General features: G+C 41.1%; 1 protein-coding gene across 2 annotated transcripts; it reads left to right on the plus strand.

The window, feature by feature from the left end:
* The first annotated feature begins 662 nt into the window (after positions 1 to 662).
* LOC132261424 (homeobox protein aristaless) lies at positions 663 to 26,974 on the plus strand. Of its 2 annotated transcripts, none has more exons than XM_059760234.1 (5): positions 663 to 938; positions 13,740 to 14,134; positions 15,793 to 15,838; positions 24,900 to 25,162; positions 25,225 to 26,974. In XM_059760234.1, the coding sequence occupies exons 2-5, from the start codon at positions 13,872 to 13,874 to the stop codon at positions 25,577 to 25,579; spliced, it is 927 nt and encodes a 308-aa protein (XP_059616217.1). In that variant the 5' UTR covers positions 663 to 938; positions 13,740 to 13,871; the 3' UTR covers positions 25,580 to 26,974. The 2 variants fall into 2 exon arrangements, with proteins under 2 accessions (XP_059616217.1, XP_059616218.1); XM_059760235.1 differs by lacking the exon at positions 663 to 938 and adding an exon at positions 1,158 to 1,245.
* Positions 26,975 to 27,740: the final 766 nt, after the last annotated feature.

The following is a 27,740-nucleotide window of genomic DNA, read 5'->3' on the forward strand; positions in this document are numbered from 1 at the left end:
AGCTAAAGTCAATAGGCATAAAATTAAATTATGTATATCTCCCGAGACGGAGAGAGAAGTTAAGGCAAAGAGGTTGGCTTTAATTGGTGTCTAATGGAGCTTTTTTTCACTCCCCAGCATATCTCACACACCATCGATGGTTATAAAAAGCTCCACCCTCGATATGGCACTTCAATTTGCTGGGCCTGAGAACAGAAGAGTCCCAGACGCGGAGAAGCAATCTCGCGGAGAGACACAAATTTACGCGGGAATCATGCTAATGCCCCTCCGAGCACATGAAATATCTTGGCGGCAAAGCGGCGGCGAATTGAAGCGTGGGAGAACTGCTTGGGGTACAAATGGAAGTATCAATATTTGTCGTTGGAACCGGACAGCGGCGCTCCCTGTCGCACGGCCGGCTGCCCGCCAAGCGGTGGAAGTGAGACAACCAGGTGAGATGCCGGGAGTGATGTTGGCGCTGGCAGTTTGATTGTGACGATTGGCTGGTGCCGGTCGAGGGGCCAGAACAAATGGTGAGGTGAAAAAAGCCGAGAGCTGCTGCCGAAGGTGGGGCTTCCACCCCGCGACGCCGGCACACCTGAGTATTCCTCCTCTCTTTCCACCACAGCAGCAGCGAATCGGATTTACCTGACGCTCCACTTCCTCACTCACGATCCATCATTCAGCAGTTGCTGCTCAGCTCTGGCTCCGCGCAGTCCGGCAACTTCGTGCCTTTTCGCATGTGCCTCAAGAGTGCCTTAGAACAATATTGAGTGACTTTTTGCTAGAATTTACCGCTTAAGGACATTGCGAGGATTGTGTTGGCAGAGACTCTGGGAGAGATCAGGAGGGAAAAGTGTAGAAATCTTGAGATTTTGGTGAAGACCGCTGGAAAGAATCCCTGCTAAAGGATACTGTGTGCTCGTGCGAAGACATCCGCCGCATCATCATAGCTCTCGGTGAGTTGACTATTCTCTACAATTGTATCAAGTGGTTGCAATTAGAGGAAATTAAGTGCAAACACACTCGCAAGACACTCGAGAGTGATTTAGTTGCTTCGAGTGCATCGTGCAGGGATTGAATGCGTGAAATTGATAAGAATCAGGAAAAGTTGATGATGAGAGATAGAGATTCCGAAAAACATTGAATTGCGCACCGCGATCTGCTCGTCAGTTGATATGGAATTGCAGAATGACGTGGAGTGCATAGAAAATGTGCCGACGGAGAATTTGTAAAATTGCAGTGCACTTATTTTTGGATTTTTAAGTATGTTGGCTGTTAGAGATCTAAAATGCTGTTAAGAGCTAATAAGTGTGCCTGTCTGGGCGCGATGAGTAAAGTTGGCAACTTATGTGGTGTTTTTCACTTGCGGTTTTGTGGTTTTTGGATAAAAACCTCTTAAAATTTCACAATTAACATACTAAAATCAGCGCATATGTAAATTGGTAAAGAGAATATGATGCTGTCGATCGTGACATTTGGTTTGTGACTTCAAATAGCAATTTAAAATTGAATTCTGCATGATTGAGTCTTTCTGGAACGATTTCTGTCCACTCCATTGAGGAATGCTTCTCACGATAACATCATCTCAGGTAGCAGATGATCGAGTGTGTCGTCATTCAATTAGGACACAATGTCGTAGGAATTATCTAAAACGGTGGCAAGACGGCTAATCTCCAATTTACCCTTTTTTCCTCCTGTCGCATCCCTTTTACTTGTATATATATAAAAAAGAAGTCTCTAACATTTGGAACACCCGCCGCCAAGGCCTAACAAGTCCATTGTTGTGGTGTACCAGAAAAAATGCCATAAAATTCTTCACAAGATACTGCGAGTTGTGTGTGCAATTTATTGATGCACTTATCATAAAATAATAATTCATTCATCTTTCCATTAGTAGCGAGTTTATTGTTTTTCTCTCCTCAATTTAATAGACACTTCTTGGGTGCAACTCACGCACTCGCGGTGAATTCCGCGTGCGATTACCATTGCAAATGATCGCGTTGGATTATGGTGAGAGCGGGAGAAAAAAAAGTCAATTAGCATTTCCTTGCAACACCCCAGCGCCACTATCTTGGGTGTGAATGTGCACGAAAAAAGAGCCCCATAATGCTGATAAATGTAATTTGAGTGATAAGATGTGGTCGATGTGAAGAGATTTAATTAAATTTACTGCCGTCTTCACTTTTCGCACTCTTCAGTGACGCAGACTGATCGCGAAGTGGCGTCACTGATAATGCGACAAGAGGTGCTTTTTCACTGAGGTTTTCGCGGGTGACGCGAGCTGAGCCACGTTTATGATGTGTTTTCCAAAACACCAGCATAAATTGGACAAATCCCACCAGCCGATGATTCATGGGTATATTTTTACAATCACTTTTGCTGCAATCATTAGAGAGATAATTGTGCGGTATTCACGTGTACTGACTTGAACTACAATTCTCATCAAGTTGCTCTTCGCCACAATGTTGAGAATTCCGATCTATCTCACTATTACATGCTCTATATTGATTGCCATTAAAAAAAAACACAAGACATAAATGCCTGTGTACATTCTTAATGGAGTCAAGGATCCTTGTTATCATTTTGGCCGGTAAATCTGTCCGTTGATTTTCAAAAAGCTGCCCTAAAGCTGTCCCGCGCGCTGACATCCACTTTGTCGGCGTCGTCTCAGATTAAATAATAATCAAGGAGGAAGTTTTTCGACTTACAGCAACATCAGAGTTATGTGTTGAACTAGCTGACATGACATAATTTTGTATTGATACCTACTTACTTCTATTATTATTAATAGCGACCAGTTGTATCGGAAAGTTGCTTCTATTAATTTAACTTCAATATCTAAAGTTCTTCAAACAAGGCAATATTTTCTCTTTCAGTGGCCTTTTCCGCACTGACGCATAATTTATCGAGTGTAATTTATTTTCTCTCAGTTTCCAATACGTCATTAGGGTTTATCATAATTTATAAATTCGATTTGGCCAAATTACACTTTTCGCTGAAGTCGCTGAGAGTCTGTGCGCTCCAGAGGTCTGACAATATTCTGTCAGTATGGCAGCGAAATACATTGGAATTTCGTCATAAGCAAAAATGCGAGGAATTCCGTGCGCAGAGACACCGACATTCCAGAATTTTTCGAGCAAATCGAGCGGGAGCGCGGGAGAGAAGTAAAAAATCCGAAGATTGTTTTCTTCCACGGCTCTGGGGCTGCATTACGTTCTAATATGACCGCAACAACACAAAAGACAAACAAGTAGAATAAAACCTGTGTCACCGAATTGCGATAAGTTCCATTAGTGAGTTTAATGGATTTCTGATAGGCAAATGTTATGTTTCAGCTTTGTCGTCTGCAAACAGGCAGCACGCGCTTTCAGATCACGTCTTATAGGGGCCCCTCGGCCGGGGCGATGGACAGCGCGCGGTGAAAAAGAGACATTTGGGGACGCCGAAGGTGGAAAAAGAGTGTATTTAATCCTGGCGAATGGCAGAAAAAGTGAAGAAAAAGTCTCCCATGATATTCCACTCCAATTCCATGAACCACATTAATTCACTATTAAGGCACATTTTCGGGGAAAAGATCAATTTGCGATGAGTGATGAAATTAAATTAAATGATCTTCTCTCCTGTATTTACATAAAATTGCCATTTGTAGGCCTAAAAGTCTCCAATAAGTGCAGTCGTAAAAATTGTGGTTTTGGCCTTTAAAAACACACTCAACGTCAATACTTTCGGTTCAATAGGTCTAATATCTAACATCCTACTCCTGATCCGTTAACTTCCTCCATCAGCCAAGAGGTCACCTCTTTCCATAATACGCCACCTCGGAATTTTCCCCGCATGAGTCACGAAGATGCGAAGACGACAAATGTGACTTTTGTCGTCTCCTTTGGGAGAGTCTTCTTATTAAATAGAAAATTATTACCGATAGCAGCGGCGCCACAACAAATACTTTATCAGACACCTCATGAGGAACCTCGAGGAATGCCAAGCCAAGGACTGCCCCCCTTCTTGCTCCCCAGGCATGAATCACAGCTCTTGGCCACATGTCGAATTTACCGCAATTTCTAATTTCCAAACAAGCGAGACACTTTCCGCGGAAAAACACATCACATTGTGGGGATAAATTCAATTAGCACAGAATTTATTAATTGGACTGAGTCATTAGATTTTTGATTGTGGCCTTAACTTCGCCAGCACTCAATTGGATTAGGCAGATTTAACTGTTTTAAGTGGTTTAGCGATGGAGAGGAGGAGAGAAATTGAAGAAAGCCTTAAGATTTGCTGATTTACAATAATGGTTCCAACCAAAAACATTTGATTTCTGACGCAAAACGTTAAAATTTATTAAGAATTTTGAATAAAGATTGAACTTTGCGGAATAGTGGATTAATCTTTTACTCTCGAATTGTGTCACTCGTTCAAACGGAGATCTTTGAATACACTTTGATCTTAAGAACAGCTTCAACAACCAGAATAATTAATCTCACTATGTTTTCACAAAATGATCGTAGAACTATTTAAATCTGTGTTTACATTAATTTGATTGGTTTTTAATGTATGAAACTGAAGAAGCTCAGATCCTTATCGGCGCCAAAAGGCATAAAATCATCCTGCCCAACAGCAACCGCTTTCGCGTAGGGTTTCAACGAGACTTTCTTGAAGGAGCTAACATGTGGATGAAGCCGACAAGCCATATGGAATTTCGCTGTGTTTTCGCGACAGGGCCTTTAATTCAAGGCAAAATTGCGTTCGGAACTGCTCAATTCTGCCTTGATCATTCCCATCGCGATGCATAAGGAAATCGTCTCTAAATAGCTGTAAAAAGTCAAATTGATATTTATTAATTTTTTAGAGAACACATTTTACACGAGATAACGAAGCATGGTTGTTAAAACCCAGTAAAAGTTCTGGCCAACAACCTCTTAAGCGAAAACTAGTAAAAGTGAAGCTTGCGTTGCGGGGAATTGAGTCACAAAAGTCCAATTAAATGCAATGGCTCTGGTGAAATGCCCGCCGAAGAGGTGCAAAAGAAAATGTTCTATTATAAAAGTCCACATCTAAATCGCGATATTTAATGCTTATCTCTCAATTGATATTAAATTATCCGCGTCTAATTTTATTGTTTTTTCGCGGTGCTCCCGGTATCGACTGCCATACACTCACGTGCAATTTACAGTCCACAATTCACAAGCATTGGCGTCTGTCCAGGCCTGAAGAGAGGCGAAGTTTAATTTAGAAGCTTGCAATAGTGTAATTTATAATTGAAGTAATTATCGTTGCACGCATCAGAATGGGCAAGTTTATGTGTGTGCAATTCGCCTCTCTTATGCATTATGTGTAATTAAATAAAAGCAACGGAAAAATTTTTAATGCTTTTTCCCCATTGGATGCTTCGGCAAGGGGTGGAAGTTTAATTAAAAGTACACTCTGGCTAAGCGTCCTTCACTCCTATGCAATGCCAAAGGCTCTCCGGTGCCCACATTGTGTGTGTGTGGAATTGGAGAAGAATTTCAATTTGATGACAGGATATTGCTTCACTTTTTCCCAGTGTAAATTACATTTTACCTCCCATTAATTTCACCTCCCTTTCGCTTTTCACGGTGGAGATTTTTTTTTCACATTGCGCGAATTTACATTTGTATTAGCCAATTAAGTAAACGCACAGAGATGAGATTCATAGAATATGGGAATTATCCCTATTCAATGTGAAATGGAATAAATTGAATTAAATCGTATCCGTGTTTAATCTGTTTTTAATTCCATCTCGGCTGACTTTTTATCTCACCTTTTTCGCATATACCTTTCACAGTCGCTTTACTCTGGACAGAAATTGCATTTTAATTTCCCTTGCAGATGAACCGCGCCGAGATGTGTTAAGTGCACACTTTGCGAAAAGCTCAGCGGTCAAAGTAGCGCACATTCGGTGTGTGTGCAATTAAGAAAAATTTGCGAGTGCGAAAGAATCCTCAGTGGCAATTAATGTTCCGTTTCGTTTTTCTGTTTGGTGTTATCAAAAACACACCATCAATTGGTGTAACATATTCATTATTTGTTCACAAGTGTGCTCAACGGTGCCCGAGTTTGCTCAGCGCCAAAGTGCGAAACAGCCACGGAAATAGAGTTTCCCACTGTGGAAGGCACCGGCAATGAATCACTGTTAATTTATTGTTAATTGACTCAAGAGGTGGGCCAATGAGACTCTGGCGCTGGAGGGTTGCGAGGCTCTGGCCAGGCAGAGGAAGTTTCATGTGGATGCACTTCCAGCACCGGAAGAGTCGCTGATTGAGTTCTAATTCTCTCACGGGTGCTCAGAATAGAGACATTAAATTTCCCTTATCAAGATAACCGCTCTGGCCTCGGGAAATCTTTCCTCCACCCTCGTCGCACTTGCCAAAGAGTCGGCAAATTTATACGCCCGAAAAGCGATCTGATTTTCACACTGAACACAACGCGTTTGAAATGAAATGAGGAAATGTTACATTTTAATACAGGCAAAGCAACAAAGTATTGCAGTAGGTTTGGAGCTTTTTTCTTTCCTCTAAACAAATTTATTTTGTAGCTTGTTAATGACAATCATAAGCCAAGCCAAGCATAAACATCAACAGGAAACGGATTGCATTATCTTACGCGATATGTGGATTTTTTCTTAGAAATTGCTAATTGAGTCTTTTTCAATTGCACTGTAGTTACGCAGAAAAGATGTGTAAAGGAGAATTAGATCGGTATTCCGTGTACAATGTAGAGAGATTGGAGACTATTACGCGTATATTGAAAGATAAGAATCAGATTGTTATCCAAATGGAGTGGGTAATTAATATTGAAATTAATATGCATTGCATGAAGAGGAAGATTGCACACAGTGCAGCCAAAACAGTATAATTTGCCCTGCAATTTGAAATTTTCTCCATCAGTGTTGGTTCTTTTGTACTTGTCACTCAAATGCATTGCTCATGATCGATGCAAATTGAATAAATCTGTGGATTTTATCGGCAGACGGCATGTCAGAGAATCCTTCTCCTATCAATACAACATCACTCGTCACTTGTGAGTGGCTGCACGGCAAAGTGGGCTGGAAAAGCACCTTTCCACTTGAAATTTCCACGACAACAGCCGTTAGTTCGATGGTTCAATCGGTCCTCAACGGCTCTGCATTTGGCGAAACAGGAAGGCGAGTGTGTTTCTGGTGTCAGACGATTTGTTTGTTTCATTTCAATAGATGTGTTAATGACAATTATTACTCGCTTCATTTCGTATTGGCAATTCACGCCACCATGCTCATTGACCGTATCATTTGGTGTCCGAAAATAATTATCTATTGGCACAATAATGGCTCAGTGAACCCCTTTTGATTCCCATGTCCACTGGATGCCAAGTTTGACCATGCGAAAAGCCGTGAGCTTGTGTGTATTCTGGCTTTGGTGCACTGCTGCAACAAAAGAAGGCACATGAGGCGGCACAAGGAGGAACATTATAAAATAGAGTGATAAAAATTTCCTTGTTCTTTAACACTCTGCACACGAGATGGAGAATGCCCGCGAAGAGGCCACATTATTCAGGCGCGTCTTTGAGTCACATTTTTATACGGGTGACCACTATCTGTGGTATTCTCTTTGCAATAATAAAAATTTTGATAATTAAATTTCCATTAAGATAATGAGCGGAATGGCGCGCGAAGAGGTGAAATGGTGGCTCCAAGACGTGAACATATGAAAAGTGCAGGTATTTTATGCACTGTGAACACAATTCCAGCCAGATGTCTTTGTTTCCCTCGCGCGCACAAGATTCATGCGGATATTATTGCAATAATAAAGTTGAAAAGAAGAGCAAATAAGCGAATTAGTGTGTATGTGCAAACATTGTCCTCGATAAGCGCAAAGAACTTGCGATATTCAGGATTCTTGTGTTGGTCAACAGAGTTTCATTAGTATATTCAGAGTGGCAACAGCCGGAAGAGTGAAGTACGGGAAGTTTAGTGATTTTCTGCATAGTTTTAATGCAAAGAGCCACTCAAATGTGCTTCTGGTATGATACTTTGGCATCTCTGGATCGCTTACAATAGCCGCGACGTCTCGATGATGAATCAGTGTCGAAAAGATACTTCTGTAATTCTTCAACTCCACCTTGGCATATTTTTTCAGTTGAGCTGGAAGCTTTTTATTGCCCCGCGGGTAGGAAAGGGAAAATTACCTTCTTTTGCCCTCTCACTCGCGATTCTCGCCAACAGTTGATTTTTCTTGCACATTAAGTCACAATTAATTCTGCACACCTCCTCGTTATAAATTCAAATTCCAAATATAGAGGCATTATTGTTAGATCCACTTATGCAATAACCTTTTATTGCCACTGCAATTTCACCGTGGAGTGCACTTGAAATTGACCTAACGAGACTCATCAGTGTGGTTTCTCTCCGCGCGGCCGCTCAACTCCTCCCTGGCAATTCACCTGCTAATGAGAAGATGGTCTCGATATTGATTGTGATTACTCCGCGTAGCCCAATGTAAATGGGAGATTTTGCAAATTCCTCCTCACATCAATCTTCAATCTTCAGGTGCATCACACGCCAAAGTGTGGATGATGGGACGATGTGGCTTCGCTTGAAAAAGTGCCGCTAAGAAAAATTTTCTAATTAGAAACATACGACAATTCTGTCATCAAGTCGGCCGTCATTTTTCCCCCCTCTGCCGATGTCTTGACTATTTTTGAGGAGTGCACAGCGCATATAAAAGTCCCAGCATCACGTCCACGGGAATTGCCATTCTTCGGCAGCTCTGCACGGCACATATAGAAGGTTGTGGCAAAAAGATACCTGACACACACTTGGAGGAGCCGCAGCTTATGCACTCTTTTGTACAGCTCTTTTTTCGCGCTCTTCAGCCTCTCTCTCTCTCGTCATTCCGCACACAACACACTGAAATGTAGTTATAAAGTAATTTAGGTCCTTTAATTGATACAAATTCCAATTTAATTTATATAATTCAATTTGAAAGAGAACAAGTTAATTTCCAGCGACGAGTCGAGTTTTTTTGCGCTGCTTAATCCAACTTGTACTACATCTTTCTTCTTGGGGCCTCTTTAATTGTCGTCACAAGCTGAACAAGTGCTGCGTGGCATTCTAGCATTTTTCCTACGAAGCCACTCTAGACTCACTTTTCTGCACATAACCGTGAAAATTGCTTACCTGGTATATATTGATTCAGGAATGAGAAAGAAAAAACGCCATTTAGCGAGAAAAGTCATGATCGAAGGCGTAGGATATTGATGAGTGCTCGATGTTAGAGATGCTTATCTCGACGCCTTTGCTGCTCAACGAGCATGAAGGATAAAAGGCAGTTCTTAGAATTTAGAGAATCTCGAGCAAGTGGCGTGAAAGAATTATTCAAATATCAATCGAACCCTCCATTAAGAATGCGAAAATGTAGATTATCTCGAGTTCGAAGGGAAAATTCGCACAACAACCATGTTTCTATGATTCACAAATTCTCGTGGCGACGCATAAAGAGCTTGCGTAACAATTCTGGCTTCCCCTAGAGCAGCGTGTCTGTTCCATTGTAATTGAATTTCTGATGAGCCCCCGAAATTTTTCTAGCACGAATTATGACGTGCTCATTGGTTGGCAGGCCAACAAATTAGAACATACGGCCTTTTCAGCGAATCACGAAGGTGTATTTCACGGAAAATCCATTGTGACTTATCGAATATTTGATCAACCCGAGCACGTATTGCGAGTAAGTAATCAGCTTTTCAATGATCACTGGCGCTGCGTGCCGCGATCGAGTGGGGAAAATTATCAGCTGAGAGCGCAAGAGTGGCTAAAAAGTGTTATTGTTTAGCAGATTGTACATCAATGTTGGCGATGCTGAAGAACATTAGAGCTGAGAATTGCCGGCGTTGCGGCTGTATCGCATTTTAATTGCATTTTAACATTATAAACTATTATAGAGTTGTCAGATAATCACTCATTGGGAAATGTATACAATCTTTATCTGTTTACACACAAAGCACATTGTATTAATTCATATGTAATTAACGTAATTAATTTGACATTACGGGCGCCTCAACAAATGAAATAATTACATTTATCAAATTTAATTAGCACTACAGATTACATATACATAATTATGATGTGGGCATAAATTTACACACAAACAAAACCACAATCCACATGATACCATTTTTCCTCCTTCGCTGGGATGTTAAATGCTTCTGGAGAATCTTCAGCCAACATCACGTTAATTATCATGTTCAACATGATGAAAAATGCTGCATTTCGTCTCTCACTCTCGCACCCTCGGCGCTGCAGGTAATAGAAAGAAAAAAAATCATGCCTAAATGGCACACAGGATGAATTTGTCTATCGCATGCGGAACATCGGTGGGAATCTGAGGGACGCGCGTAATCGAAGGCGACAGGATCCAAATAGACAAGTCACATGCTATTTGTCGAAAATACTAATGGTCAAAGGCAGGAGCGCAAGAGAGACTGTTTGGCAGGAATGCGAAGAATGCTGAGGCTCTTCGTTTGTCATTCAGCTCTCGCATGTTGCCGACTTTATTTCATCGACTACGTGTATTTGTGTCCACAATGTGATTTGCTGGTGACTCTTTGGGTGACTTTTTCCGCGATCGCCAAAGAGGTGGAAGATTGGCAATAAAAACTAAATCAATATACACTAAAGGCAACATAATACTTCTCTTGATGATCGACAACATTGCAAGTTGAGCGATTGGCAGGAGAGACAAATGTTTTCATCTCAATTAAGTGGATGAAAAATATGCCACAAACGAGACAATTTGGGGTTTTATTTCCATGTCTTTTCTTCCATTCTGTCCTTTATCGATATGTCTCTTTCGCCTGTGCTGCCAAAGAAGCTGAGAAATACTTCATTTCGCATTGGCAGTTGGGTGATGACAATGTTGGTGCAATTATCAATTTAAATTTCTCAGCCAAGACTTCCCAATCTGCTCCACAATCTCCGCCACGGAGCTGCGTACTAAAAGTCGTGTGTTCTCTGCAGGTCCGCTTTATGGCCATCCATGGTCGCGTTAATAAAGAATTGCCGTGCCGAAAAATCGCATCATTGGGAATCGCTCATAACAAATACCTTGTCATTTAATTACTCCACTCATTTATATTTCTTGCAATGCGCTCTCGCCCTGGGAACACTCGTCAGGACAGAGCGATATTAATAAATTGCCCACAGCGGGTTAATTACTTAATTTCATGCTAAAAAGTTGAAATACATTTAATTGCCAGGCCATCGAAAGCATCTTTTTTCTCTCTCAAATAGAGACCCACTTCCAATGTAATGCATAACTCTCTCTTTCATAGCAATTCACCACTCAATTATGTCCCGAGGACTCTCTCGTCAAGTAGACAAACAATTGCGTAAGGTATTTTCTAATTATCTGTTTTTTCGGGGCAGCCTTCCCACAGTTGAGTGGCGAAGGAAATAGATCTCTTTCACGATGGCTCGTCAGCCTCTTAGCGATTTCCATCACGCACAATGAAAGTTACTTGACCCACAAGAGATTCCAATTAATTGATCTTTAATTAATTGTTTTCGATTGTGATACTCTCCTGGGAAGTGATTGCGAAATTGTCCCGATGAAATTCTCTCAGGGACGCCAAAGGAGAGCGCAAGAAGAGAAGGCATTTAAGAGCGCGGAACATGATAAAAAAGAAGTTGTTTCAAGAAATGCGTGTCTGTCGTTGGCTGTTGCAATTATTGCGGGGCGCAGCACAAGAAGCTGCAGTCAGCGTCCAACAGGAGCAATAATAAATGCGTAAAGATTGCTAAGAGTTAATTACATTGGCTCGACCTGGAATGGGGTGATTGCTGAGGAGCTGTTCTCACTGCAAGTGCACAGTCAATAAAATCAATTTAATCGTCATCTTTCGCGTCCGATTTTCGCTCATCAATTTTCGATCGAATGGAGAATTTTTAATTAATCAGCAAGGAGTCAATTAATAATTCAAATAATGACTTGCGTCAATAATTCGCCCAGCAGTGATGAATTATTCAGCTGCAATAGGGCTCGCGATTGGTGTGCAATTGGGTGAGCCATCGAGCCATTTGTGGCTCGGGTATTGTTGGCAGCTCGCGGTGGTTGATTTCCATCAAATTATTTACCCATTTGCAGAGTTGAGTGAGCAACTAACGATATTTGATCAGTTTTTCGCCCATAATCGGACAATCATTCTTCCCGCCTCGGCTGATGATCATGCAAGTGTTCGCACATGCCTCGTTCTTGCCCTCGCCTTGCAACCACATCCCAGACACTTCTTCGCAATCAATGAACGAAATTCCACCGACATTGGGCACTTTTTCTCTGTGCGCAAGCACGAGAAGGGCTATTTAATATGGTAAATATCGCGAAAACTTGTCCAATCAACTTGCCCAATAAATATTCAATTGGCCCTTCTTTTTCTCGCCTTGCATCATCACAGACTTAATCGATTGTCTCACCGGCAAATCGATAGAAGAAGACCTGAAGCGATGCGAGGAACAAGATCGAAGCAGTTGCGAGCTGATGTTAGAGTTGTGAATCTATCGAGAGTTGTTAGTTCGGAGAGAACTGTCTTCATACAATGCACATTGTGTTCTAAGAGACTCTCAATATTTCCTCCCCGTGTTGCTGTTGACAACTTACATTGTCTATATGACATTATAGAGCCTGATTTCACTCAGCCAACATACAATTTATTACTGTATATTAATTTGTTTTATGTGCGAAGCTAAAGCTGTCTCATCAAAATTAGCAATCTTGCATGAACCTCACACATCGCTTGCAACTCTGGAGAAGCTCAAAGTATATTAAAATGTCATCTAAGAGTTAATCCTTTTATGGAAATTCCCGCAATTATTGTCACTCAAATTCATATTTACGATGTAAACACTATAATTGGTTCAAACAGTTCTTCGAGGCTATTTAATCTCTGCTCGCCAAATTGTAAATTAATGGATTCCAATTTTCTCTTCGCGCGGTCACACCAATTACGAACCGAAGACATCGCGGCACGTTCTAGCTTCATATTCTCAATTTCAATTAATAACATTCATCAATTTATTGTATGCCGCTCTCGTATCTCTGGCAAAATTGAACTCCTATCTCATTTCTTTTATGCGAAAATACACTTGTGCTGTGATATGCCCATTAGTGCAATCACGGCACAACAGCCTATAAATTTGTAATGCTCTTCCCCCTTTGGCCAGCCCCTGTCTGCTCCTCATCTATCCCGGTGTTCTGGGTGATCTCTCGCGCTGAGAGATGGAGAAATCAGAAGCTGCTGACTTCTCGAAATGCGTGTTCTCGGGAGAGACACACCGCGAACAGACGCACGGACGTGGGGAACATGATGAAAACACACACAATTACCGTGGGGAGCTTTATTAAAATAATTCCTTCGCAGAAAGGGGTTCGTGTTTGAGCGATTTTATAAGACACCTACTGTCCATACTCATTATGATCAAGGAGGAGAATGGTATCATGTCTGATGATGGCCAGCATACCCCATGCTACTGATATTAATTCGATTTACGCACTCACCTCAACATCTTAGTGGCTTTTTAATGTTAATTCTGCGGTTAGTAATTTTCATCCCATGCGAAATAATAACACCAACCGAACACAAACCCAATTAATTTTTTACACATTTTTCTACTTGATTCCATCTGATTCCGCGGCGCGGCAATCTGCCGGATTGCTCCGCAGCCTCTCTCGCAAATTAATATTTTGCCAATCAAGTGTTGCCATTCGCAGGGACGCTGCAGCTGGAGTCGCTGGGGAGCAATTGGCGGCGCAATTTGGGTGAGTGGACACGGTGGGCGCAGCGCTGAGTGCTGGGCAAACGTCCTCAACATCGCACGACGCATCGGGACGGAGACGCCCAACATGGGCATATCGGAGGAGTCATCAATGGAGGATATTCCGCACGAGGCGAAACCACCACAGGGCAGTCCCTCGGAGCGATCATGCGCCGGCATCTCGGGCGGGGGCACGGGCAGCCCCCTGTCGGAGCAGAACAGCGAGGGTGACATGGACGATTGTGTGCCGCGGCGGAAACAGAGGCGCTACAGGACGACCTTCACGAGTTTTCAGCTGGAGGAGCTGGAGAAGGCCTTCTCACGCACGCACTATCCCGACGTGTTCACGAGGTGAGCAATTGTCCCGAATGAAGGCGGAAATTGAGGTGGCAAAAGTAACCCAATGTCCCCAAAAATTACCATAACCGATGATGAAAAAAGAAAACAATTCGCGAAAGAGCGCTTTCAGACTCAGAAAGAGACGAAGTCATCGTAATTGCGTGTGAGGCGCGAGTCAATCAATAAACTATCATTTAATTCGTCTCCTTTTCTCCTTCTTATTTGTCTTCTTTCACCTATAATTGACTTTGGTACGACGAGAGAAGTGGTGGAAAAAAAGAGAGTCACACACACACAAAAGATTAATGATGAACTGCCAAGTGCAATTTTTATTCCTCAAGATTAAACCTGAATTTCGATTAAGCAGAAACTCTGGGCGAATTTCAGACTTGAAAGACTCAGGTTTGTTTTGTGTGTGTGTTTTTATTATTTTTCGAGAAGAGAAGCTCGTGCGTTAGATAACAAAAGGATATGAGTGGCATTTTAATGAATTTTGCCAGTGATTGAGCAATATTTCCCATCTCCCTAATTTAATTGTCTGGGATTTTCTTCAAATTCCTCGCAAATCATTGTGAATTTATCACAATTCTAATGAAAGTGCTCAATGAATCAATTGACTGTGCCGTGCAAATATGCTGCGTAGAATTTGACGTAGATGAAATTCATGGAATAATATATTATTTGCTGGGGATCGTGAGAGAATTTAGAGTGAAGTAGAAGAGAGATCTTCTCGCATGTAGAATTTGCAGTATTTGGATTTATTTGATTACATCTCGCGAAGATTAAGAAATTATAGCGAATTTATGTGAATTCCTGAGGCGTCGCGATTTACGATCAGGCAATGTGTGAAGTGTAAATATTGAATTAAAAGGTCATGATAAACTATAGATCCGATACAATAAAAACGAACCGATAAATTACATTAATGCTTTAACTGCTTTATAGACATGTTTAAGCGCACAGACAATAGATTTTTCTTCACCAAAAACATAGCCTGAATCCGAAAAGTCAATGAACATTAACACAAATGCTGAACACTGTGATCAATCATGGGAAAATCTGGAGAAGCGACACGAATACCTCCAGTCTGTGGACGTGATAGAGGACAGGAGAGAAATTCTCAACTTTGGACACAAATTGAGTCGTAAAAAGACACACGGATGGGCGGCAAAAGAAGCAACTTCGTGCGCGAAGAGGTAAAAAGCGCGAGAAATGCGACAAAGTGCTATAAATTGGGGAGTTTTGTGTGTATCGATTAGGCACTTGTGGCGATTCTAATTGTCCAATTGGACACCTGTGAGCATTTCAATCCTTTATGTCTTTCTGTCGCACCGGCGCGCTGGGGTCATTTTTTCCCGCCACAATTACACATAGCATCTGATGAGTGACGATAGTTTTGCAATTTATGCCAGGCATGAGAACCAGTTAGTGGCAAATCATTGGCACAACTGGGCAAATAAGACCTGAGCAATGGGAAGGCGTAGAGAGAGACGATGAATTGATTCGAATGACTCTTCGAATCTGCATCAATTGCATCTTGTTGTGCATACGGACAAAATTAATTTACCCACAAGATGGGAAATAACAAACAAAACGGCAGAAACATGCAATAAATAAACTAATTGAGACTTTTTTCTTCTCTTCCACCATTAATTTTTCACGCACACCAGAGAGGAGCTGGCAATGAAGATTGGACTGACGGAGGCACGAATTCAGGTAAGATAAAAAGATGAAATGTGACTTTTGGCCAGTGAGAGCGAGAGAGAGGCAGAAAAGGGCAAGTTAAGAGACACACAGCGAGTGGAAAAATGTTTCCCAAAACGGAGCGCAGTCCGAGATTCCAGTCAATTGGTTTGTACAAAGCCCAAGAGCAATTTCTTTAGCTCTTGGCATCAACAGACAATTCGTCAAGATTGTTTCTTCGTGTGTTTTGCCCTTTGTTGGCCGTCTCTTTGCCACCTTCTTGCCTCTCACTGGCCGTCTGTCGTGGCTTTATTGCAATTTTGATTGAATTGAATTATTTAAATAATTGCCAAGTGAGCTGATGGGCAGAAATCAACATATGTATGCAAAGTGGCGGTGGGAAATTATTAACAAATTATTACTTATGACTTTTGTTGCTGCCCAAACGAACTACAAGCGGTGTATTATGTCCATCCATCCCTGCCTCCTCTCCTGCTTCTTCACCGTCTCTCTCTCCCTCTCTCTCACACTCAATTGCATAAATTAGAGGTCACACTCAATTCCAATTTTTCATGATTTCTGCCTTTTGCACTTTACTTTATCTTCTGACACTGAGAGAAAAGGCCGAAAATTGGGGTTTCTTTTTTTTCCAAATGGATCACTGATAAACTGATAGGGTCGTGGAGATTAGCGCGTCTGTGTGTGGATTTAGGTTGAGGCTAAAGAGACACGTTGATTATCAATTGCAGAATTGACAAGTTTTCCTCTCAGTGCGCAATTACGCATATTGAAATGTGTGACTGCATCGAAAATGTAGCACGAGAGAAACATTTCAATTCATGTAAAGTGAATTGAATTGGGAATTTATGTGAAAAATGATTGCAAGATACTCTTTACTCAGGCAATAAAACACTAATTAATATCCTCTTGAGCAAACTCCTCTCATTTCACCTCTTCACTCGCCACTCTGGTAGAGGTGCAATTGAAGAAATTGCCACTCGAGGTTGAATTTAGCGATAATGCGGAATTGAAGGCGCATTCTGTGTTCCATTGCAAGTGCAGTTGGAGAAAAAGTCGCTCAATTTCCACGGAACACGCATCTTGGGACGATTAAATTACACGTATTGGGAGATTCACACGTAATGCCGGTTGAGGTGTAATCTGTGCATGAGATTTGATGGATAAAGTGCGAATCTCTGGGCAAAATGCAATTTGGGCTTTTAGCGAAATTAATAAGTCTGACCGTGGAGGCTTTCCCTGTAGATTTTCTCTGCATAAAATCAATTAAATTCTGTGATTTGAGAAATATATTTTATTGTAAAAATCAGTTTCACACTCGAGAGTGAAGGTAAACAAATATCAATGGCGCGAGTGCGTGAAAAAGAGTGAGCAAATGTGACAGCAGGAGAATTAATAGATTATTGCACAACAATTGCATTATGATACACTTCCGCTTTTCAATTTTCATTCTCAAGACCCCCTCTCGACTCCCTTCCGCCGGAGAGCGTAAACATTCAGCGATTTAATCGGTAATTGAATTCCACCGAAGCTCATCGATCTTGGGTCTCTCGCGTATGATCTTACATGGTTAGTTAGTTGGTGTTTGCGCTGCTCATTTGATACAGAGCGCGCGGTCTTGGGCAGGGGAGAGAGTGTCGATGGACAGGTTGAATAGAGCTCCTCACCTGTGCTCCGACTCTCCGATGCTGTGCTCTCTTGATGAGCCACAACATGCCTTCTCCTCAGGTGCTTAATGACACTCGGCCACATTTTCGATTTGCAATCGAGCTGGAAGCACTCAATGAGTTAATTTTATAACATTTATTGAAACAAATCTAATTTGCCGGCAAATTAGACGCTGCGCCGCCCGCCACCCCTCCAGTCCACCCCCTTCGTCCGGCAGTGGTGTCTATTTCGCGGAATTGCTCCGCGCAAGTGCCTCGAGAGTGTCATTAGGCTGGAAATATCAGAGCTTAAATGTATCATTACGTCCAATGTACTCGAGGCGCGTACTGAAGTGCTAATAAATAGAATTACTTCAAAGTGCACACATTTCCAGATTTTTCACACTAATTCGCATTTGAATCTTGCCTGGCTCTGTATGCGCCGCAGGGCGAAGGCAATGCCATATAATCCTTTTATTTTCCATCACTGGGACTATTTTAATTGCATAAAGATCAACTTCTGTGTCCACTTGTGTGTTATTATGATTGCAAATTTCCACCAGCTCAAAAGTGCACATCTTCATAGAAGCAAATTAAGTGTGGAATTATTCTCTTATAGAGGTTAACTCCGCCCAATGCTAAATGTGTGATAAGTCAGTGTGGAATTACGGCATATTTGCTCCTCGTTGTGGACTCGTTTTGTTTATTCTTGCGAGAGGAAATTGCATTTGAAATGAAATGGAGGCAATATGTTTTTTCGATTTATAAGTATAATAACAGGGAATATGCATATGTGTATCGTGAGGTGGAGGAAATTTGTTCAAAAACATATTATTTTGCTTAATGAGCAGGATGACAAAGAGAAAGTCGTGCATATGTTGACACAATATAAACATGGATATGTATGATAAATGAAATGCAAAATATCACGCGATATTAAATTCATATGTACAAGTGTTGTTGAACAAGAGCGACAAAGCTCCGCCACTCGTGAAAAGCTGTGTGACGCTTTTCTGCTCTTCAACTCTAATCTCTCAATTCTGCTAGCGGCGCCATGACAAAACCTCGTCGTAGAATAAATAATGAATCAATTACTCTCCACTTGTCGCTCGCCGGTGTCCTATAATTTCGTGCGGAAGTGTAGCCGTCGTGGAGTGAAAATGGGATAATTGGGAGTATTGCTGTGAGTCACTTTCATCGCCGTCAAACCAATCAACAAATGAGTGAGATGTGCTCTATAATTAGATGAAAAATCAGAATGTACCACTAATTTGGCCACTCAGTGTAGTATTATAGGGATAGTTATACAGGCTTTTTCTCGTCGGTATTGGCCTCCAGAGAATATAAATACCCATAATTTTTCGGCGACCAACAGGTGATTAGCGGTGGTCACAAAGAACCCCCCAAGGCGTATTAGATTAACAAAGGTTGCACGCTGTGTTCGACACACGATTTAAAAGTGCCTCAGATCGTTTGGTCTCTCCCGAAAAATCTCCTCTCCGATTCCCAACAAACCCATCAAAAGTATCGAACGTGTGGAGACGCTTTTTCTGGGGAGGAAAAATTTAATTTCTCATATTTTTACGGCAATTTATCACAATACTAATGTTACACTCTTAATGAATATTTGTTAATAATTTCTATTGCCTCTCCACTGTTTTCCAAACTGCACGCACACCTATCAGATCGACCCTGGGATGATCCGTTGGAAAAGAGGGAGGGAATTGCTTAATCCAGTTACGTATTAATTGAGTAAAGAGCTCAAATAATTGCGTAGATAGAGAACGCAAGAGGGGGAGAATTGAGAAGAGGTAGAAAAAAAAAACGGAGAGCCTTCAACGAACATTTCAAATTTGTATTCATTAATCATAAAATTAACCATCATCTCTGTCTCTCGGTCGAATCTTGTATCTTTCTCCCCTGCCTTGCCTCTCTTTCTCTAGTTTCTCTTATCCTTCATTTATCTCCTCTAATTACACCCTATTTGTGATGGATAGATTATTCAATTTAGTAATTTGAAGAATTAACAGATTGTTCTGTGTGAGAGAGCAATTAGTGGGGAGAATTCCAATTTATCCTTTGCCTCTATTTCGCTATGCTCGCCGCATCAGAAACCTAAATGAGTCCTTGACAGGTGCAACATTCTGCCTTCATTAGAAAACCATGCTAAGTGGTGCTCGAACGGCGCGTCGCGTTGCAAAAAAACAACGTGAGATGCGAGAAATTGAATCATTACTGAGATATTCCATCCTATATACATTTTGGGCATCGGGCATAATTGTGGATTAAAGTTTAAAAAAAAAAAAGTGCACAATGGAAAGGAACGCGATCAATTTCGGACATAAAAGCGCATTTTCTGCTTTTAATTTAATCATCAATTAATTACTCCAGAGCTTAACTGTGGATCGATAAACACGATCTCTTCAATAAAAATTCTCCTTTAAAGGTGTTTATGACTCCATAAGATATTGAAAAATATTCCATTTTTCAAGAAATTTTATGTCGCACGCTTTAGTGCTCGGTAAATAACATTTGTGCAGTAAAAAAGAGTATAATTTTGTTGGCAGAATAATTATATCTTTGCTAATTGCTTCCGAAGATTGTAGGTTTATCCTTCTTTTTTGCAAATAAGGCATAAATTGTACTCAATTAAAATACTTGCGCGATGGTGGAAAAGAAATTACACGTGCCTCCAGAATGGGCGATTGAATTTCACCACAAAATTTATTCAATCCATCTTCATTGGGAATTCTGATTATCACTTTTATTGGCTACTGAGGAATGTCAGAATTTCCCAGAAGATATATGTCAGTGTCGTGATCAATTAGTGGCTGATAAATTGTGCCACTTTGTATCTGATGGAGATTTGAGAGGCGATTGGCCACCCCTTAAGAGGGTTGTGACAAATCGCCGCTCTGCAGCGCGTCCGCAGATCAATAGTCACGGGCTGTGATTGCAGACACAGGATGTGGGCATGGGAAGAGCGTCTCCGGACAAATGCCAATGTGAGCCGCGAAGCCGCAATAACTTATGATTGATTCCGGCCGAATTAATTAACTATCATCGGAGGCAAATTAAAAGAGCGAAGCGTTCGCTTGGAATGTGGCGCACTCGCAACTAAAACCACATGGAGCCGCCTTCATTTATATCCATCACTATTAATTAAAAATTTAAATTATGATTGCCTTTTTACACATATTTATTAATCTCTGCCATACTGTTACCTATTAAATTTTCCGAATGGCAACGGACTTTTTCTTCTCGCGGCAGAAATCACCAATAATTATACAATTTTACAGCGCAAGCTTTTTTTTCCTCCTCACACAAACACAAACACACACGCAGAGCTAAGAAAGTTCCTCCTTGGATCTCAAGCATACGCCGTAGAATCGTATAAAGGTTTTATGGGTGAAATTTAATTAAGTGCAAATCGTCATGCATGTTGTTTGGTGACAGGCGAAATTCAACAAACCAAAATGGAATTAGAATAAAATGGTGTGTTTATTTGGATAAAATTTCGATGGCGCTCCATTGTCGCGATCTCTTTTTTGGTCGCCGTGCCGCCAAAACACACTAAAATGCCACATCCAGAAATTAGGCGTTAAAAGAGAAAATCATTAAAAAATGATGCGGAGAAGGAAGGTGAATAAAAAAAGAGTTCCTCAATTCTCCATAAACTAAATAAAATTAAATGATGCATATCATTTGGAACTATTGCTCCAACGAATTTCTGTGCGTACAAAGTAAAAATGATCAAATACAGTAAATTTGAGGTGAGATGGGAATACAAAGTGATACAAATCAATTTAAATGGTTCCATAATGAAATGTAATTAGTTGTTCATGAGATTTCCATGCACAAAATCCAATATTACAGGGAGAAATTAGTGCAGAGTCACTGACGCCGTCTTCCAAATTTTCTGTTTACACTCGCTTCTTGTCCGCGAGCAACTTGGAAGAAAGAGTCGCATTTGAATCCAGTCTTTTCAAATGCTGATCGCATGGAGGATTGATGTGATCTCTGGGAATTTTTCGCAAATTAAATTTACACCATCAAATAGACTGGACGAGAAGAAAGGCCTGAGTCAATAGATCATAAATTTCCCCAACAGTTCCGTCTCATTTCACCCTTTGATGTTAAAAATCTGTTTAATGCGTTCGGCTTTATGGCCATTGAGTATCGTGTGTGCCTGAAACATTTATAATCCTTTTAACAAGCTCCAATCATCGATGTGGTGTGGCCTTTTTTCCCGCCACATTCCCTCCTTGAAGATGATTTCTTCCCGGGGCGCGTGAGAGACGGCATTGAAAAGAGAAGAGGCAGAATTTTCATATCATTGTTTGATATAACATAAACTGATTATTAAAGACACAGCGGGTGGCAATCGGAATTTATTTTCAACAGTAAATATATCCAAGGCATAATTTCACTTTTGAGTATAGAGAATTAGATTAGTGAGAAGGCACACGGCGAGAGGAGGAAATCTATTTTGAAAGAGGTAGATTGAGATAAATTAATAACGTGGAAATTGCAGACAGAGAGTCAATTATGTCAATAAAATTACCATTGAATTTATTTTCAACACCCAGTTTTTTTCTTTCTTCAATTGTGCTTCGAAACACTGTGAGATCATTTTTCAATTAGAAATTACTAGAGAGTGGATGATAGAAAAAAGTTCTGAATGGACTGAAATCGTGGGAAGAGCGGAATAGTCTGTTACGCAACATTTTAATTGGGCATAAACAATTAATTAACATTCTTCTTTAAATGAATTTTCAGTGGGATTTTTGTCCATTTCACCAAACGTCCCAAAAAGGTCAAAAACCAACACAGTTTTCCCCATTTTGGTTCAAGAAGAAGCAATGAAAAACACATGGAAATAATCGCAGTGTAATTTGAAGTGTAAACATATCCTTCCAAAAGTTATCATCATCTTAAAATCACATTAGAAAAAATGGCAAAAGGAAGTGTCGATCTACAGGGGAGAAAAAGTCCGTTGGGCAGGAAAGGAGGAAAAACAATTCACCACATCCGGAAATGTAATTTCTCGATTGTTTCTTTTTCCATAATTTATTTAATCACTTTTTTCGGGTGGAATATCCACACAAACCAATTGGGTGGCGTTTTTCTTTCTCGTGTCTCTGCCACAAATTGAAATAAATTAGTGATCCTCCGTTTTTGCTCCTCTTCCACATCGCCATGGTCGCAGCCTTGCCAGTTGCTCAGATGCTCTGCGAGTAATTGTATGTGTCTTTTAAATCAAATTTCCGTTGTCGCATGAGATCAGAAATCACCTTATTTGATGCAAGAAGGCCTTTAGTCTATAATTTCATCAATTAATGCCATATAATGACCAATAATTTCATGCACATCGTGTCTCTCTCCGTGGGCCAGGATCATTTTCCTCGCTGGCCCGCTTTGGCGGCATTTAGTTAGTTGCGCTGTGGCGAAAAAGGAGAATTGGGAGGGAGAATAAAATATATAAAATAGATGTGTACACGGGAAATTGTTATTGCTAAATTAGTCTCATGAGAAATGATGGGTGGGAAAGAGCGGAGAGTGATGAAAGGGAAGGCGAATGACGGGGGGTAGAAATCGAAATTGAAAAGCAATTTTTTGATATTGGAGAAAGAGGATCGCAGGAGGCGAAAAAATTGTGTCCGAAAAATTGATATTGGAGAGACTATGAAGGATGAATTTGATAGAATATGGGAAAGAGCGCAGCACGCGAGGTTTTTGCTGTGTTCTTATTGACGAATCTCATAATTGCAAATTGGATTTATATACACTGTCACGGAGGGGATGATGAATGTGGAAACACCTTGGACAGAGTGCATTTGTAGTCACACTTTTGGGGCACACAGAGGTGCCCAATTGACTTGCGATTTTAATCAATTACTTCTTGCACGTGTCTTGACTTAAAATATTCCAGAAAGTGGCGGGGAAATTTCTCTTCCACAGCAATCAGAAGGGCACGGAGGAGGTGGAGTGGGTAAAGAAAACGCAACTTAACATTGTTCAATTTGCATTTCTATACGCCAGCGTGGCGATAGGAGTAAATAAGCATATGGTATTAAATTGCAAATTCATTGATGGGAATTTGCATGATTAAATTCCGCAAATTGCAAATAATTGAAGACAAGAGGAATCAATTTGATTATCTTCGCCATCAGTGGTGCAATATATTTTGCAAGAGTGTGAAAAAAGTCTCTGGGATGGTTTTCTGGTCAATTTCGAGGCTCCCAATATTGCGCGGAGGCCTTAATTTGGATTTACTGTGCGAGGGGTTAAAGTCTCCTCGTCTCGCAAACCCCGAGGATACTTTCCTTTGTATCGCTACTGCAGAGCTCCTCCGGGCTGATCGGACGTTCGCCCCCTGGTTCCCATATTAGGCGCATTCTTGTGGCCAAAGCAGAAAAGGGGCGTCTCTTTAATTTTGTTCCTTCTCTTCTGTTGGCTCCTTTCTTCCTCCAGCCAGTGGGCGAAAGAAGGCCCGCAATCTTATCTGATCACTCGATTTATGCTGCAGACAATTTTTACAGGAGGGCAAATCTTCGCTCTGTGCGTGTGGTTATTCGAAACCCCGTGTTTAACACTTATTTTATCATAATTAAGATAGGACGATGTTGAACGGTGAATGGAGGTATTTACAGGCATGATTGACAATGCATATTGCTGAATTTTTTCCGCAATTAATTTCGTCGATAAAAATCAGAGTAATTTGCTCAATGCAATTTGTATTAGTGGAGTATAATGGCTAAGTGTTCGGCGGAATAAATTTATTTCACTTCAATGGAAGTCATTACAATGCCAATAATATCGCGCAGTGCGAGAAAGAGTGAGAAGAGCCACACACACAAGAAATGGCATTGGCCAGGAAGGCAAGAGAGCAGAGATAAATAAGGCGGTAAATTTGTATTTAATTTACACAATGTTGCTGGTATTATATTGTAAAGAGGCATGATCTGCAAGTGAGTTAAGAGATGAAAAATTCCGTTGAAGTAATTTCATTAATTATCGCCGTTAGGATAAATTGTTGTATAGATGAGGCAGAGCTTCTTAGGAGAGCAAGAGAGAGAAAGATCATTCACTATGGCTGCTGCAGATATTACACATGCACATCACGTAGCAATAAATGCAAATATACAAACTGCGTTATGATGAGATGAAGGAGAGACGCGAAATGAGAGGAAAAAACTGCGAGAAGATAGAGATATTATTAAATACGAGTATACAATTAGCTACTTTTGAGAAATAATTAACTAACAATTTGTAAGAATATTCTACGGTGGGCTCGTGAGGGAAAGGCATCAGCAAAAACAGACCTAGAGACACACAAATGTGAGCCATCAGTGGCAATTGGCGCAAATGAGCGCAATGTGATAATTGCATCGAGGCGGACTCCTAATGAGATCTTCTCTCTGCCGCAGGTCTGGTTCCAGAATCGTCGCGCCAAGTGGCGAAAGCAGGAGAAAGTCGGACCTCAGGGACATCCCTACAATCCATACTTGAGCGGTGGCACGTCCATTCCGTCTGCAACCTCAGTGGCTCCATCGCTACCTCCGAATCCCTTCACGCACTTGGGTTTCAACCTCAGGAAGCCCTTCGACGCCGCCAGTCTGGCTGCCTTTCGCTATCCTCACCTCACGGGCGGTCCAGTGATTCCTCCAGGCTACCTCCATCAGTTCCACAGGTGAGAGCACGAGGCAAATTAGCCCCGGAGTCTCGATGAGTAACGAGAGGGATTTATTGCAGAGCTCCTCCGCCGCCCATCTTGCCGCCCGGAGTTGGTGCTCTCTACACTCCAGGCACATCTTTCCAGACCCTCCTGGCGAACATATCAGCCGCCCAGCGTCACCAGCCACCCCCGCTGCCGCCACCGCCGGTGCCTGTTCCTGGAAAGTCACCAGACTTACTCATAAGCTCAGCGTCGTCCGTTTCGCCGCCGCTCTCGCCCCCAACGTCCGGCCTCACGGCGTCCACGGGAGGCTCAGGTGTGTCTGAAGATCGCAGGTCGTCGTCCATTGCGACACTGCGCCTGAAGGCGAGGGAGCATGAGCTGAGACTCGAGATGCTGCGACAGAATGGTCACAGTGATATCATAAGTTAATACGCGAAGGATTAAGGACAGAGTTGGAAATACCATTGATGGGAGATAAGATTTCTTTATGTCACTCCATGTTTTTTTTTCGAAATAAGTTTGGCCTTTCACGTTAGGGTCTGAAAGAATTTACTAGATTAATTTTGCACCTCTTTGGCGTGGCTAGAGAGCCAATTAAAATTTCTAATAGCTTCTCAATTGTATTCGAAACGGCACACATGCAAGTTGCACCCATTGCCACGGGCAGAAGTCATTATCGTTTATCTGTAAGAGCATTTTTCAGCATTTCCTCCAACTCTGTTCCCCTGCGAGGCGAGGTGTATTTGATAGGGAATCCAATTGATTCACGATCTTGAGTGCCTCCTCACCTTCTTTCATCACCTTGCCAAGTGTGAGACGAGGGGAGCCAGAGCCCGCATCTTGTGCATTCCCAATTGACCAGGCAGAAGAGTGAAAAATGTGCGTGTAGCCCCTCAGTGATTTTTCCACCAGCAAAGACGATAGTGTAAATGGAAAAAAATACAACCATTTTTATACATCCTGGTCACGCGAAACATTATTAGCATTTGCCAATTACTCAAAATTGCAGATTTCTCTCGCGATTCTCCCTTTCGATTCTATTCTGCTGCGCGCGTGTGTTTTTATCTCTCTCTCTCACTTTATTCCTGAAAAATCATTCATCGGAATCGAATGGTTGATTCAATTAGTTTAGGTGAAATGGGAATTTTTTTTTTCGCCATGTGCGTATTGTTGGGGTGGCGATTACGCGAATCAATTGTGTAATTGAATCAAATTGAAAAATCACCTATCAATAGATAGTTTCCAACACACACAGATTATTATCAATTTATGATGATTGTGAGTATGAGAAAACAATCGAGAGAACAGCAATAAAGTTTATGTCTTGGCGCGATTGGAGAGCAATTACATGAAAAAAAAATAGATTGGAGATTTTTCTCTTCCAATTGCAACAGTTGTTGCGAAATAATTAATAAATTGCTCATTTCATTCCATCGTAAAAATTCAATTCCGATCAATCTCTGGATTTGATGGTGGCGATAAACAAATGTAATAATCCTCTGTAGTCATGATATTTCCCCCTTTGAGCAAAGCTCCGATTTCAGTGAGAGTGGTGGAAAATTGTACGCTGTGTGAGGGAAAATTCCGTCCAAATGATAAATTGATTTATTGAAAATGTTGTGTAATATTTTTGCATTTTCAAGCTATTCAAACTTTTGCATCTTTTCTTAGAATACTTTGTGTTATTTAGGCATGAAAAAGTGGAAGGAAGAAAGCCCACAAATACAGTGGATTTGAATAAAATGCATTCAGCTTAGGTCTTATTAGCTAGTTAATTTACTTTTGTATACAATTTGTGATAAATAAATGTGTACACAGAAAATATAGATGAATTGTTGTTTGTTATTGCAATAAAATCCAATTAATCCCTTTTATTTCCTCTTCTTTGTCGTTTCTCATTTCTCAATGATGTTTTTTTTTCGGGACTCACCCACCGAGGAGATTGAGAGAGGAGTGAAAAAACGCCAAATGAATAAATTGTTTAATTATAGTTCTTTGCTTTTTTCGCTTGATTTCTCTCTCAAGCCGACCGACAAATTACAGACACGACCAGAAAACAGGCTCTCCGTGGAGAATTCATGGTGAAAAGTTGTGCAGCATCGAGTGGCTGATGCGCTATTTCACACACGATTCTGCACCAAAGTGAGAAGGAGAAGAAAATTGGTGGAAGATAAAAGAAGAACCATCGGAGACCTGTCTCAATCTAATTTTTAATGAATATCTAATATAATATGAATTAAAAATGCAAATAGCCTCTATCCAATTCCGAAATTAAATTAATAAACTTTTGAAATATAGCGATGGGCGGTTCTCTGTTAAACGTTAATTTATTAGGAAGGCTCAGCAGTGCCTCCAAAGACGAGGTGGAAAAGGCGATCCGAGAGGAGCAGAAAGAGGCCAATAAAATTGTTTGAAGACTGATCGTGGATGAGGTTCCCAAATTTAATTTAGGGACGTCAAATGGGGCACAGAAAAAAAGGCCAATGCGAGAAATTAAGAACGGAGAAAATTGATGTGCTCTAATGAATATCAAAATATTTAATAAATACGTCCGTTTCTTGCCAATCAACAATTGTCTCACGACTTGATG

Source organism: Phlebotomus argentipes, unplaced genomic scaffold, assembly GCF_947086385.1.
Source record: "Phlebotomus argentipes unplaced genomic scaffold, Phlebotomus argentipes genome assembly contig_15, whole genome shotgun sequence".
NCBI lineage: Eukaryota > Metazoa > Arthropoda > Insecta > Diptera > Psychodidae > Phlebotomus > Phlebotomus argentipes.